Here is a 15,753-nt window from a genome sequence, read left to right on the forward strand (position 1 = left end):
CCCATGCCCCGGGAGGGTCTCTTAGAATCCCCCGCCCTGGAGGTTTGGGGATTCTAGATCATCCACAGACACTAAGCTCACTGCTCCTTGCTGGAGGGGGATTGGCAGCAAGTCAGAAAGAGAGAAATAATTCTCAGTGAAAAAAATGTGTGTGTGTGTGTGTGTGTGTGTGTGTGCGCGTGTGTGTAAAACCAGGGCAAGCTCAGACTTTCGACAGGAAGCGTTTCCGGGTAGGGAGGTCCCCAATTCCCAGAGGAGCCACTCTGTGCATGGGGCAGCCTGCGTCACTTTGGACACAAGACCCAGGAAAGCCAACACAAGAGGGTCAGATTGCAGGGAGGGATCCTGAAGAGGAGGGGGCAGGGAGGCTGAGAGGAGACTGACCTCAGGGCAGAAGCTGCCCCATCACTACTTGGTTTCAGTGAACACTCTCTTCCAAGGGGGTGAAGGGCAGGCAGGCGATCCGAACCCGCCTGGAGCCTGTTCCCACGGCCCAGGCTGGAAACCTGGGTCGCCCCAGCTGGTAATCTGGGCTAAAAATATCTCCTGCTGCTGCTGTGGCAGCAGTAACAGGGACAAACCACCTTCACTGAGGGCTCAGAGCAGGTCAAATGCCCCAGCAGGGTGGGAGGAGGCAGGGGAGGAAACACAGGCCTCCTGGACAGCCCCACCCCAGAGCTGTCCTCCCATGGGCTTGGGGCATCTCCAAAGAGCATCTGGCTCCACCACCTTGGACTGAGGAACAGAGATTTAAGGCTGAAAGTTCCATCTTCAAAAGTCTCCCAATCTGACTTTCATTTTACAGATGAGAAGACTGAGACCCAGAGAAGAAAAGGCATTTGCCCATAGTCACACAGCTAGAAAGTGGCTGAGCAGAATTTGAAAGTAGGACTTCTGATTCTCCACCTAGAGCCCTCTCGACTGGGGTTTCTACAACACTTTCCAAACTACCAAGCACTCACCTCTCAACAGCCCTATGAGATGGGGTAGTAAGATGTTTGTCATCCCCATTGTACAGATACAGACATTAAAGTCAAGGTCCAACTCAGAAGGCCTGGAGCTCAGGCCTCCTACGAGGGTCCAGGTCATAGAGCCCTGAGCTGCTTCTCTGACTTGGGGATCAGATTTCCTTCCCAGCTCTAGATGAGAAACCCCCAAACCAGAGTAACTTACCCAAGTAGATGTCTCCAAAGGAGCCACTGCCAATTTTTCGGCCCAACCTGTACTTGTTCCCCACACGAAGTTCCATGATTCAGTCTCGCTACAAGAAAGGAAAGAATAGAGAAACTCATGTCAGGTGAAGAACAGAATGGCAGAGGAAGCCAGAGAGGAGTGGTTCTTTCCTCTGCGACCCCACCCATCCCTAAGGCCCAGGAAAAAGAAGAGGATGGCTCTCAGGAACCAGGGTGAGCAATGGGCATGTCTCCCTTTCCAGTAGGGGAAGGGGAAGAGTTCCTCCCTCTCCTCCCTTTCTCTCTGTGTCCCAGGGCACCCAGGTGTTCAGCCTGCCAGGTCCTCACACCCTGGTCACAGGGATCAGGAAGAAGGGAGAAGAAAAGGAGTTCTAGAGTCAGGGAAGGGATCATTCAGACTGGGCACCCACTAAGAATTGGCCACTCGTTGACTCTCAGTGGGATGCCAGCCTCAGGGTGGCTACCCAGAATGGCCCAATGACCCCCCAAGAGAGGCATGGAGAATGGGGAAGATTCCAACTCAATGGGTAGACAAGCAAGCAAACAGGGTGTTTGGGAAGGGGAGTATAAATCACCCGTATCTTCCTGTTCACCCCCCTGAAATAAACAAGACCCACTCTTGGCTTTAGGGAAGACAGGCCTTCAGAGGTAGGACAGTCGGTCTTCCACGGGCTGCCCTCAGCTCCCATGAGCCAACTTATCTTGGGGAGATTTGGGGGTGTCCCTGTGTCATGGAGTCACAGACTGTCTCCCAGCTAGAGGGGTTTCACCCTGGCCTGTCATGATGCACAGAGAACATTCCCCACTTCTTAATCATAGTCTGTGATCTGGATAAGGTCCAGATCTTAGATCTAGAGCTGGAAAGGACCTGAAAGGACTTCTAGGCCAAGACTCCCACTGTAAAGGGAAGGACTCAGACCCAGGGAGCCCGATTTGCTCAAGGTCACAACAGTTCACAGATCTAGTGCTGGTCGAGATTTCAGAAGCCATCTAATCTACCTTTTCATTTTCCAAATGAAACCAACTCAGAAATTAAGTACCTTTCCCACCATCACACGGCTGGTGGGTATCTGAGAGAAGACTTGAACCCAGGTTTTTGCTAACCTCCAGTCCAGAAGAGTCCTTCCTGTTACATCCTGCTGTCTTTCCCTCAAGCCTAGAAGTGGGGGGACAGGCTTGGAAGGAACTTCTGAAATATCTGGCCTTCAATACCTAATCCCTTCCTCTGACTACCCCCTTTAAAAGAAGGATGGGGGAGGCAACTGAGAATTCCTCAGTTAAGGACTTCCCCAACAACAAACACCCTCTGATATCTCAGGAAACCAAAGTTCAGGGTCTCTAAGGACCTAGAACTGAAAAGGATCCCAGGAGTCAAAGGGACCTCCAAGATCATCTTGCCCAACCAACCCAAAATCATATAGTCAGTAAATAGTAGGGCCAACATTTGAACCCATGTCCTCTGACTTGGAATCTAGTTATTCCTTTTAGCGCACTAAGCTTTGGGGCATCTTTTAAAGTCTAGGACACAAAGTGCCCTGAAGAGTTAGTCACATCCCATCAGCAAGTTGGTAAGCTCCAGAGAAAAATAGGAAGGGTCGTGTCTTTGTGGGATTCCCAGTCCTGAGTAGGATTCTTTGGAGCTCAGGAATAGGAGAGTTGTGGGGGATGGGGGGTGAGAGTTGGATGCAGAGGACATTGATTTTGCTTCTTTTCCTTCTGGGGTACCAGTAGGCCCATGAGACTCCTGGGATCCCAAGTCCATTGCAAGAAAACATCTCTGACCCATGAAGAAAGATTTCAATTCAGTCCCACTTCCTAGGAGCCCATCTTTCCTGGCCAAGAGTCTGGAGATGGTTAGGACCAGGGATCTTTGGTCCTTGAGTTGTGGAGTGGGGCTTAGGGACTACTCCAGAAGATTCTCTCTTCCCGCTGTGTGAGAGCCTGGCCATAATAGGACTCCTGGAATGTCAGGGCTGATATTTTGAGATAGGCTCAGCCAATCTGCTTTTTTGCAGCAGTCCAGGAAGGGGAAGAGACTTGTCCAGAATCACACAGGAAATTACAGAAAGTCACGCCGATCTCCTCTCCCTCTCTCTCTCCTCTGCCCATCTCCCTACACTGCCTCTCACTCTCAGAGACAGGACTCCTTACATTACAATACGAGACAGGCACATTAGATCACTCCCCTCTACCGAATGTCCAAACCCATGGTCAAATGACTGAGCAGATGATATCCTTGGGCAGGGTCAACTAGGGGACCTCGGGCAAATCAGGGCACCTCTCTGAAAAGTGAGGCTAATACTATCTGTACTACTCACCTCCCAGGGACATTGTGAGGAAAGAACTCTGTAAACCTTAAAAGCACCAAAATACTATTTGAATAACAACATCCCCATAAACATTTCCATAAAGTTTTTAGGTTCGCCAAATAAGCCTCACAACCACCCTTTGAGGTAAGTGTAGATGTTATCCTGTCCATTTTACAGATGAGGGAACTGAGACTCAGGTGAACTGACCTACCGAGGATTCCAGTCAGTGTTAGGTGAGGGATTCGAACCTGGTCTCTCCTGACTCAACTCCCCAACTGTTCACACAGCACCACTTCCCCCCTTTCAATATTCCAAAGGTTTGACACTGCATAGACCCTCTTTACCTCACTCTGGACAAATTGGGAGACTGAGAAATGGCACCCCTCTGAAAAAAACCTGCTCACTGTGTCCTGCAGAAAGACAGCCTGTCTTAGGATCCTTAGGTACTTCCCACGTGACCTTGGGCAAATCACTTCCAGTTTCTCGGTCTCAGTTTCCTCTTTTGTAAAATGAGGGGCAAAATCCAGGGGTAATCTTGGCCTTCTCCTACCGAACACACACACACACACACACACACACACACACACACACACACACACACACACACACACACACATCTTTAAAACTGTCATGGAGGCGACCGAATAAATATTTCCAAAGGACCACCGTGGACATGGAGCTTGCAGATGTCTGTGCTCACCAGAGACGAACACACTCACTCCCTCTCTTTCCCAAGAGTGTACACTCCAAAGGCAAGAAAAGTACACGCGCACGATGAACCTCCACTCACTCACACATGCTCCTGACTTACGTTTTTGGCATGTGCCAACTCAGGGACCACACATCCAGGCCTGGGCACTCATAGGATAGTGCCAATAAATACGCCCTCATCCTATATTACATAAATTAGGTAAATAGACATGGAGTTTGTCTGGCCCTCTTATATAAATACCCCACACACTCTTCCTGAGCTCTCAGGAGGAAAAGCAGAGGGAAGAAACATCCAACCTGATGGGAAATTGATCCTGGGGAGAAGATGATTCCCCACCTCCCTCCCTCTAGAGCTGCCCCCAGTGTCTCTCTCCTCACACGCTCCACAGGGGTCCCCAGGGGCCTGGGAAGTGTTCCCTCTGTCCGAGGCCCTGGATTACAAAATAAAAAAAATCAGAAAAGAGAGGGTGAAGGCTATCCCACTCTATGATGGAGACTGAGGGAGGGCAGAATGTGCCTCTGGAAAGATGAGAATGCTTTGATAAAGAGATAACTAGAGCTTTTTACTCCAACATTCAGATTCTTAATGTGGGGAAGGGGCCAGAAGGCAGAAGACTGGAAGAGAAAGAAAGAAATGAGTGTTCTCTCTCTTTATAAAATAATTCCCCAAACACCTTCTCCACCAGCTCCCCTACAACATCCTCTCGCCCCCCTCTATTTCTTTAGATTTGGACAATGTTTTGTGGGGGGGCAGTGGAGGGTGGGGAGAAGATACACCCTAGAGATGAAAGACGGAGAATACAGAAAAGCAGACATTTTAAAAGAACATTCCCAATTCTTTTTCTTCCTTGTCTCTCCCCCCTCCAAAAAATAAAATTCAGTCCTCTGATTTGATGAGTTACTTCAAAAGAGCAACCCCAGGGGGAAAGTCTGTTGGGGGTAGGGGAGGGGACTTACCCCACTTGGAGGCTCTGGGTTTTGCAAAGGACTCTCAGATTCTCTAGATATGAATAAATGTTCTCTCTATATATACACACACATACACACACTCATACAGTCTGCCCATATATATAAATATATATTTATATATCACAGACACCACATACTCAGAGAAAAGAGGAAATCCGAATAAGTCATTCTACTGCCCCCCCTTCACAAAAGAAAACCTGGCTCTGTGGCCTGTTTTATTCGACACTATTCCCAAAGTGCCCTCCCCCCATTTCCATCCAAGGGGCCACTCAGAACACTTTGTTTGGGAGAAATAAAAGAAAAGGATTCTCCCCTTCCATCTCCAACAGGGTGGGGGAAGAGAAGAGACAGAAAGAGAAAGGGAGACACATGGAGAAAAAGGAAGAGAGAGATAGAGAATGTAACACGGAAAGCAAGACAGATAAATAGAGAAACAGACAGGGAACCGAAGGAGAAACAGGGGCGGGGAAGGAAGAGACAGAGAAAGAATGAGAGAGACAGAGAGAGGGGGGGAGAAAGAGAGAGAGGGGGAGAAAGAATGAGAGGGAGAGAGAGGTAGAGAGAGGGAGAGAGAGAAAGGAAGGGATCGAGAGAACGGCAGGGAAAGAGACAGAGCTAGCTAGAGAGACAAAGATAGAGACGAGAGACAAGCAAGGAGAGAGACGCGAGTAGCAGCGAGACAGAGAAAAGAGAATGTGGGAGAGATGATTGGGGAAAAATACAAAGACGGGGGTAGGAAGAGACTAGGAAATCAACAGTTTCAGATACCTCCCCCCAATCCGGGCCACAGTAGCCTGCTCGCCCTGAGCCCCCAAACACACACGTACACGCAGCCTGGCTCCCCAAGTCTGAGGTCCCCGGCTCCCCTCTCGCCTATCAGCGGGTGTTCCCAGTAACGAAAGCCCGTCTCCTCGTCGGAGGTTCCGAGCCCTTTAAATGTCCAATGGGAGACGGGGCAGACGAGGCTGAAAGGGGCTGCTCCGGCCTACTGGGAGGGGTCCCCCCCTCTCCGGCCGCTCCCCAGGAGCGTTTCTGCAAAATAATCTCATGCCCCAGAATGGAGCTCTTTTGTGTTCGGGGATCGACCCCGGGGCCTGTCACCCAGGGGCCAGCAGGGCTCCAAGGGTGAGAGTGTGTGTGTATGTGTGTATGTGTGTGTGTATGTGAGTGTGTGTGCGTGTGTGTGTGTGTTGTGTGGTGTGTGCGCGCAAGCACCCGCTCCTTTCCCCCCACCCCCACCCTATCGCCACCCCCACCCCCCGTCTCCCAGCAAAAACAAAGGGCCAGAAGAGCGCCCTTTCCCCCCGACTTTGCCCCCCAAAACGGGCCCCCAGCCCCCCAATATTTACCCCGCCAGGAAGGGGCCGGTGCCCAGCTCCTGCTCCGGGCGCTGCCAGGGACCCAGGCGTCCGAGGGCTGGAGGATGCAGGAGGATTGGGCTGGGGAAGGAGGGGAGGGGAAGCTACACCCAGCTCGCAGCCTGGAGCTGCTAGCCTGCCCGCCCGCCCGCTAGCCTGCCCGCCCGCCCGCTGCCCGCCCGCTGCCCGCCCGCCTGCCTCTCTCCCAGCTGCTGCCCCCTCCCTCCCTCCCCTCCCCCTCCTCCCCCCGCCCCTCCGGCCTCCGCGTGGGGCTGCGCCGCTCCCCCTCCCTAGCTCGCTCATTGACTTTCATTGAGCCCGCTGGCCAAACCCACTGATGTCATCCTGCACAGCTCTCCCCCTCCCTCGCCCGTTTAAAGGGACACAGCCCGGCTCCGGGCTCCGGGCTCGGCCAGGATGGCCGGCTAACCTCGACCTCCTCCGAGACTCCCTCGAGACTCGAGTCCGGGCCTCGGACAGACCGGGGCGCCGCCCTCCGCGCTGGCCTCGAGCTGGTCAAGTTCTGGAGGACAGCGCCCAGCTCCGGGTTTTTGAAAACTCTGTGTCCCCCAGGGCTCGCTTTCGCTGTGGCCTGGGGCTGTGCGCAGTTCACCCGCCAGAGATATCCCCCGGAGAGAGGGGAGTCTTTTTTGGGTGGGTACCAGTCTCGCGGCCCCGCACACCAAAGTTGCTTATTCAACACTTGTTGATTGATTGTCTGTGAGCGTCTGGTGTATGTAGTAGGCGCTCACTAAACACCCCGACTGTACCGTAGGTGCCTAACGCTAAGCCGAGTTAATGGATCGATTGTTTGGGATCGGTGGGTTTATTCCTAAATACCCAAAGAGAAAGTGAAACATCGCCTTCCCCTCCCCCATCTCTCCTCCTTGCACAAAGGTAGAGAAGGAATAAATGCGGAAATCTGAAACCTGCTCACAACTGGATTATTCATCATGGAATTAGCAAACAAACCAAACGCAAGTCTGGCCCAAAGTAGGGAGAGGAATGAATTGGGGTAATGGAAAAAATGCTGAATTTCGGTTCCGCGACCTGGGTTTGAGTCCTCCGTCTGCCATTAACTAACTACTTGTGCGACCTTAGAAAAGTCACTTCCCCTTTCTGGGAAGAAGGTTCTCAGTTTCTTCTTCTATAATAACAACAATTACAGTGGTAGCATTATTAAAGCAGGGGCTATTATCATTCCTAATTTACAGATGAGAAAACTGAGGTTGAGATGTTCCAAAGTTTACACAACCTGGACTCTAGATCAAGATTGGAACTCAGTCTTCCAGACTCCAAGTTGGACTCTTGCACAACCCCTGCACTAACTGTCCCTAAAAGGAGGGAATTAAGTTAGAAGACTTCTAAAATGGGTCAAGCAACAGATATGTTGATAGTAAATACCTACCGAGTGTCAGGACTGAGGACATAATCCAATTGATCACCTAGTCTATGCTAGACACAGGGGCCAGAACCTGGGATTCCATTCCCAAGGTTGGCTCTCAATACACTACACCAACCTTTCCCAAAACTCCCATGGCTCCTTCTCCCTCCACTCTCTCAGCTGAGAATGCTGCCTTATAGAAATAGAAAAATTTGAGACTATTCCCCTTGAGAATCTTCTTTTCCTCTCTTCCTCATCTCCTGGCACTTATTCATGTTTCTGTTATGAGTGCCTTCTGCCACCGTCTCCTTCATACCTGTCTCACATAATGGGTTGGCCTTACACCCTACCAAGGCTAACCCCTCTACGTTCTCAAGTGACTCGATTCGACCCTATCTCCTCCAACAGATAGTCCTCTCTGTCTTCCCCCCTTTCACTTCTTTTTAATCTCTCCCTCTCTACTGGCTCCTTGCCTACTGCCTACAAACATGCCCATGTCTCCCCCATCCTCAAAAACCCCTCACTTGATCCTTCCATCCACAATAACTGTGATCCTATCTTTCTTCTGATCTTAGTAGCTAAACTCCTCAAAAAGGATGTTCACAACAGGTGTCTTTACTTCCTCTCCTCTCACTCTCTTCCTGCCTCCTTACTCTGCCATTTCTGAACTCATGGTTCCACCTAAACTCTCCAGAATTCCCAGTGATGTCTAACAGTTTCTCAATCCTAATTCTCTTTGATGGGGGCAGCTAGGTGGGGCTGTGGATAGAGCACTGGCCCTGGAGTCAGGAGGATCTGAGTTCAAATCCAGTCTCAGATAGCTAGTAGTTGTGTGACCCGAGGCAAATCACTTAACCCAATTGCCTCAAAAAAAAAATCTCAGCTCATTCTCCTTGGCCTCTCCACAGCCTTTGACACTGTTGACCACCTTCTCCACCTTGAGACTCTCTTCTCTCTAGGTTTTTGAGATACCCTTCTTTCCTGGTTCTCCTCCTTCCCCCTCCATTCCTTTGTTGGATCCTCCTGTAGATTACATCCTCCAACCATAGGTGTCCCACAGGTCTCTGACCTGGACCCTCTTCCCTTCTCCCTCTAGACTACTTCCCTTGGTGATCCCATAAGTTCCTATGGGTTTAATTACCATGCCTATACTGATGTTTATCAAAACTACCAATCCTGCTGTAACCTCTCAGGTGACTTTCAGTCTCACATCTCCAACTATTTTTCAGACATTTCAACCCAGATATCTGTCCAGTGGACATCTTACATTTAACATGTCCAACACCAAACTGATTAACCCTCCCTCCCTCAACCCTCACTTGCTCCTTCCCTGTTATTGTCAAAAGTAACACTACCCTTCCAATCTCTCAGACTCCCAACCTAGGAGCCATCCTGAATTATTTTCTATCCCTCACCCCCACCCCCGTATCCAATCTGTCACCAAGGCCTACAATTTAATTTGTGGGAGAAAGTACCAGCAGCTGGGGAGATTCAGGAAAGACCTCAAATAGAAGGTGGTGCTTGAGTTGAATCCTGAAAAAGGTCCTCTCTAGACCTTTGAATTGGGAGATTTGGATTCAAGTCTCACTTTTTAGCTGGGACACATGGCATCACATAGCACCTACCAGAATGGCTTGTTGATTCTTTGGTCCCACTCGTTGGTTCTCAGCTTCCTCTTATAGAAAATGGGAGTAATAATCCCTTCCCCCAACTTTGTTATTCCCTTGTGAATTTAAAATAATTTTAAATTATTTTAAATTTAAAATGTTCTTAAAAGATTTTGATTTTAAATCATTCAAATTCAAATTAATTGATTAAATTATTAGTTTAAAAACTGCAGGTTTTTTTTAAAAACTGCAGAAATTCAGTGTCTCATATACATACAAATTCTTTTCTCTCTTGGAAGGTTTTGTCTGTGGGTGACTATCAAGTCATAGTAAAAAAAAATTTTTTTTTATAAAAAGGCTACAAAAGAACTTATCTCCCCAACAGTCCTACAGAGCTCCTGAGACGGAAGTCATGGGCCTCGAAAATGACCCATCTGAAATGGACTGCTCAGCCAGAGACTAGTAGAGGTTTCACTTGAATCCTGGGCAATGAATACCCATGTGAGAAGCCATTACCTGGAGGAACAGGACAGAATGAAAAGGCACCCACCAGATGGAGCGAACAAAGCTTGGTTCTGGGATGGATGGGCTTTCAGTGAGGTGGGCACTATCTCTGCTGCAGAGCTAGCCTAAGCCTCTTAATATATGCTTTGGGGATTCAAAACCAATTACTAGCTGTGTGACCTTGGGCAAGTCACTTAACCTCTCCAAGCCTCAATTTCCTCATCTGTAAAATGGGGATAATAATAATGGTGCCTACCTCCAAGGGCTATTATGGGGACCAAATGAGACCATATTTGTAAAGCCCTATATACATACTAGCTATAATGATTACTTTTAGGCTTGTGGCTTATCACTCCTCTTCTCTCACTCAACATTTCCTAAGCTGTTGCTTCTTTTCCTGCCTCTTTGCTTTACTAGTTTTCCTCCAGGTCTGGAAAGCATGCCTCATGTCCTCTGCCTTCAAGGCATGACTGAGATGCCCCCCTCCTCCAGAAAGCCCTTCCTGATACCTGCCTCCCCCCATGGTTGTTAGTACTCAACACCTCTTCAAACTAGTGTTGGAAAAGAGGATCACAGGAATTAGGTTTGGAGCTGGAAGAGAACTTGGACTTCCTCTAGAGGGGAAGCTCCCTGAAGGCAAAGATGGCCTCATTTTTTGTGTTTGTATCCCCAGCACATAAGGCTATGCTTGGCATGTATAATAGGTGCTTAATAAATGCTTGTTTACCCATGGTAAAGTAAATTATGACTTTCCTGTGACTCCTCATGTTCTAGATTTTCTTGGTTACTCAATAGACAACCTGGGCCAAAAGACTATGTATGTATGTATGTATGTGCATATCTGTCTGTATGTGTGTATGAATATCTGTATATTTGTATATTTATATGCATATATACACACATATATGTGGTTTTTGGCCCAGAGTTTCTATTGAGAGGCCCTAGGTGAGTGTGTGTGTGTGTGTGTGTGTGTGTGTGTGTGTGTGTGAGTGAATGAGAGAGAGAGAGAGAGAGAAAGGAGAGAAGGAAAAGAAAAAGAGAGACATAAAGATATACAGACATATATATATACATACATACACATGCACATATGCATATGTACTTATGTGTACCTACATACACATGTACCTAGAAATCTATCTACTGTATGATCATAGGCTCAAACAAAAAGCAACCTTCAACATCGCTTAATCCATTTCCTTATTTTATAAATGAGGTGACTTAACCCCCTTCACATGTGTACTAAGGCACATGTAAGGTCATCAAATCAGGCCATCGAGTCTGACTCCTCATGCTACAGAGTGGGAAATGAAGGTGAGCTGGTCACACAAATAGTAAGTGTCACAGACAGGATTTGAACTCATATCCAGACTCAAACTCCATTATACCATGAGGCGGGTTCCATCCTGCCCATGCCTCCTATCTCCCCCCACAGTGCCTAAAAGAGTGCTGTGCACACAGTCCTGGCAGGCTTTGGTATACAGGGAGGGAGTTAGGAAGGCTGGCTCCCCAGAGGGGCAGGTTCTCTGAGGCTGTTTCTCCCCAGCAGAAGAGAGGAAAGAGCCTCTTGGGAAGCTGCCCACATTCCCTGTCACAGTCCACCCAACGGCCCGGGGGTGGGTGCAGAGTGTGACCAAAGAGCTGAAGCCAAAGAACAGAAGTAATTAAACCTCATGGTGCCTGCAGCCCAGGACCCCCTCTGGTCTTATTAAACACTTGGTGTTCTAACAAAATTGCAGTTAAGGAAGAAGCAGGAACAAGGATATCCATGACCAGGAAGTCTGATTCCACCCTCTCAAGACCCCAGTTTCTATTCCTGGCCTCTCTGTTAGCAAACTGTATGACCTTGGGTCAACCACTTCCCCCTGAGCATTGAGTCACTTCATCTGCAAAATGGGCATAATGATGCCTCCTTCCTTAGCATGGTTGGGAGAATTAATTAGGGCTTGCTACATGCTTTGAGATCTTTGGATGAAAGGCTTGGAGAGGGTTATTAAGATGATGATATTTACACAATGACAGGCAAACCTCCAAATTAAAACTGACACACTCACAGGAGCACGTGGTGACACCAACCATAGAGGAACTCAAACCCAGAAACCTGACCCCGAGCTCTGAACCAGCAGATGCACACACGCACAAACTTCCATAATAAACACGTACCATTTACATAATAATACCACTCTGGGCCTTCTGGCTGCTGAACTCATCCATTTTGTCTCCATACATTCCTAAAGGAGGTGGTCCTGCCCCTTCCCTGGAATTCACTCCTTCCTCAGCTCCACCCATCAAGCTCCTTCAGAGACACTAACCCCAGGAAGCCTTCTGAAATCTGCCCAGAGGAAAATCCCTGTGCCCTCCTCCCATCTTCTAGGAGGTCTGTGTCTGAATTCCTCCCCTGCCCCCATCATGCCTTGCCTTGTGTCTTGTCCACATGGTGTACCTGCCACACGATCCACCCCAGGACAAGGCAGACTCCTTGGCAAGGGTGCAATGTCTTTTTTCATCTTTGTTCCCCTTCTTGGCACAGTGCCATTGAGAGGGTATTTAATAAATGTTTCCTGTTACGAATTGCTATTTACCCCCTTTTCTGGGCTTCTCCATCTAAGCTGGTGGCGGCGGGGATGGGGTGGGGAAGAGGGGATCTTAACCTTTTTAATGTCCTGGACCCCCTGGCAGCCAGTCTGGTGAAAGCTACGGACTCCTCACAATCATGTTTTTAAATTCATATAATAAAATATGCAGGGTTACAAAGGAAACTCATTATAAAGAAATACAGTGATGAAAATATTTCTATAAGGAAAAACAAGTTCATGGACCAAGTTCAGCTTAAAAACCCTCGACCTTAGAGGTCATTTATTCCATCTCCCTCAGTTTACAGATGGGGAAACTGAGAACCAAAGATTTAGGTTGATGGGATCAGAGATGTAACAGTAGGGGTGTTAAGAGGTCATCTCAAGCCTCTTCATCTCTCTAGGCCTCAGTTTCCTCAGGTGGAAAATGAGGGGGTTGGACCAGATGACTTCCAAGGCCCCTTTCAGCTCTCAATATAATGATTTTATGAACCTGAAGAGGTTACTTGACCAAGGTCACACAGGGTGGATTTGAACCAGCTAGGATCAACTGTAGAGCTCCCCTGGACCAAGGTGAATCTCATTTTACGGGTAAGGAAACCAAGACCTGATGAGTGAAATGACTAGCCTAGAGTCACCCTAGCCATAAGCCTCAGAAGTGGGGATTTAGATCCAGATCCTCTGGTGCTCCAGATAAGGAAGCTGAGGTGCCCCCGAAGGGCACGCCTTGAGTTAATAAGAGGAGACAGAAATTCCTGCCGCCTACTCTGGGAACCTCATCGGGCCCCACTGCAGGAATCTTTCTGTTCTCCCCTCCCCGACATGGGAAAGGAAACAGACAAATCCCAAATTCTGAGATCCAGAAAATACCAGGCTCTCAACAGAACATTCTTCTGGGTGTGGGCAGAGGGAATCCGAGGGAAGGGTGGGGAGCTGAAGGCCTAGCAGAGGGACCCCGGCAGAGCTGAACTGGGGATGTGAAGGGTTTTCTGTTTTTCTTCCCTCCACAAAGCTCCCCCCACCCTCTGCTCCATTCAGACCTCGTGGCTTCTCTGCTATGCCTCCTATTTGTACAGACAGATTTCAAAGTATTATAAAGGAAAATCTTCCTCACATTTAAAACTCTTTCATAAAGAATTGGGCTGCCTGAAAAGGGAAAGAGCTCCCCATCACTGGAGTATGCAAGCAGATTCTACATCTCAAGGATGCTGCAGACTAGGATGGTACAATTGTAAAGTCATAGATCTAAGGCTGAAAGATGCAGCTATCTTTCTTCCTTACCACTCTGTTCATTTTGGCTGAGCCATGAGATGATTCTCTAAGGTCCCTTCCCTTCTTAAGGTCCCAAATTCTTTGCCCCTGCAGGCTGTCTGTCCTCCTTGCTGGGAGCAGCCTCTTTACCTGTATCCCCCATTCTCTCCACTCTCCAGGTCCCTCTGGGTCTTTAAAATTTGACTCCAAGAAGATCTCTCCCTCCTTGTTTCAGTAGGAACCATGGATCACCCCCATGCCATCCAATCTCCCCTCCCATCTGGGTACCTATATTAATATGGGACTTAATGAGATTCTCCCAAGCTCTCTGGAGAGTCACATCCTCTCTGGGCTGGGCCATCTGTCTCCCTCCTAGAGGAGGAAGCATCAGAGTGTACAAAGGGCTTCCAGGAAATGAAGGTACTGCCACTCTCCTGGCTGAGCTGCCCTGAGTCTGCTGGCAACTCCACTCCTCTGGGCTCAATCTTATCTGGAGAGTATGGAGATTGAACCAGATGATCTCCTGGCATAGACATTATGTTTTAAGAATCCTGCTTCTTTAGCAGCACCAGCTAGCCTCTTTGAGGTCTGATAGTCTAGGTTCTATACAGACATTCCATGTTCCAAATCTCCCTTTTAGCTCTGATGTTCCCTCTTCTAAGGACCCTCCTAGTTCTGACATTCCTGGTTCTCAGGTCCCTCTCAGTTCTGATATTCCCTGTTCTAAGGTCCCTTCCAGTTCTAACATTCTGGGTTCTAAGGGCCCTGCCAGCTCTGACATTTTGTATTCCAAGGTCTCTCCCAGCTCTGATATTCCCTGTTCTAAAGGTCCCTCCCAGTTCTGATGTTTCATATTCTAAGGCCCTTCCCAGCTCTGATATTCCCTGTTCTAAGATCCCTCCCAATGCTGACGTTTTAAATTCTAAGATCTTTTCTTGGTCTTGCATTCCATGTTCTAAGATTCTTCCCAGATCTGACATTCTTTGGTCTAAGGTCCCTCCCTCTCTGAAATTCCCTGTTCTAAGGCCCTCCCATCTCTGGCATTCCATGTTCTAAAGCCACGGCACATTCTGTTAGTCTAAGTTCTAAACCAGCACATTCTTTGAGGACTCAGCTTAAACCCCCTGCCCCCAGTTCTCAGGGCTATTCTTGGCATCTCAATATCTTTCAGTAAATGAATAAGAAACCTGAGGATGACCATAAAGATGGATGAGGATGAAAAATACAGCTGCCAGCTCTGAGGGGAGTTTGTTTGCCAGGGTGTGATCTTCAAGGGACAAGGGACAGGGTTCCTGAGGCTGCTTGTCTCTCCCCTCCCCCTCCTGGGGCTCTTTCCAGCAGAGGTATCTTGGAAGAGCTGAGCCCTCCCTCCCGCACTCCCCCCCCCCCCCACACACTATGGTAGACCTCCTTCCCCACACACCTGGATATTCTTCTCTCTCAAGTCCCCCGAGGGGCCAGCGCTGCTCAGAACACACAGGCCAGCTTCACCAGATGGGCCAGCGCTGCTCAGAACACACAGGCCAGCTTCACCAGCTGCCTGCTTCTGGCCCAGTCCAGAGAGCTTGGCTCTGGGTTCATTCTCCTTGGCTGGTCTTGCTTCTTCTGGCACCTGAACTCCTCCTTCTTCCTGACCCTCCACCTAGCTCTGACAACACTGCCTCTTGGGCTGCTCTGCCCTGCCTCTCCCTCTCCGTGGACGCTGTCCAGGGCTCTAGCCCCAGCCCCCTCCCTCTCTGCTCCTTTTATAGGCTTCCCTGGAGTGATCTCACTGTTTCTCCTTTCCTATCATTCTCAGTGGTGGCTCCTGCATGCTCCCAGGTCTGGTGGCTGCTCTGCTCCACTCTGCCCTCAGAAACTTCTCCCACGTGGCCCTGGCTGGCTGGCTCTCAGG

At 49.0% G+C, this 15,753-nt stretch overlaps 1 protein-coding gene across 7 annotated transcripts in view; it reads right to left on the bottom strand.

Annotated features, from left to right (window-relative positions):
• Positions 1–15,527, bottom strand: part of CSNK1E (casein kinase 1 epsilon) — a 59,665-nt gene extending 44,138 nt beyond the window's left edge. For 4 of the 7 annotated variants that reach the window (XM_072656098.1, XM_072656095.1, XM_072656102.1 and 1 more), the window contains exons 1-2: positions 6,532–6,768; positions 1,174–1,261 (exon numbers count right to left, since the gene is read on the bottom strand). In XM_072656098.1, the coding sequence (XP_072512199.1) occupies positions 1,174–1,249 (76 nt within the window). In that variant the 5' untranslated portion in view covers positions 1,250–1,261; positions 6,532–6,768. Of the gene's footprint in view, positions 1–1,173; positions 1,262–6,009; positions 6,391–6,531; positions 6,769–15,282 lie in introns of those variants that run through there. The other 3 variants (XM_072656096.1, XM_072656099.1, XM_072656097.1) reach the window with 3 other exon arrangements.
• Between the last annotated feature and the right edge of the window lie 226 nt (positions 15,528–15,753).

This window comes from Notamacropus eugenii, chromosome 3 (assembly GCF_028372415.1).
Source record: "Notamacropus eugenii isolate mMacEug1 chromosome 3, mMacEug1.pri_v2, whole genome shotgun sequence".
In the NCBI taxonomy this organism is placed as follows: Eukaryota; Metazoa; Chordata; class Mammalia; order Diprotodontia; family Macropodidae; genus Notamacropus; species Notamacropus eugenii.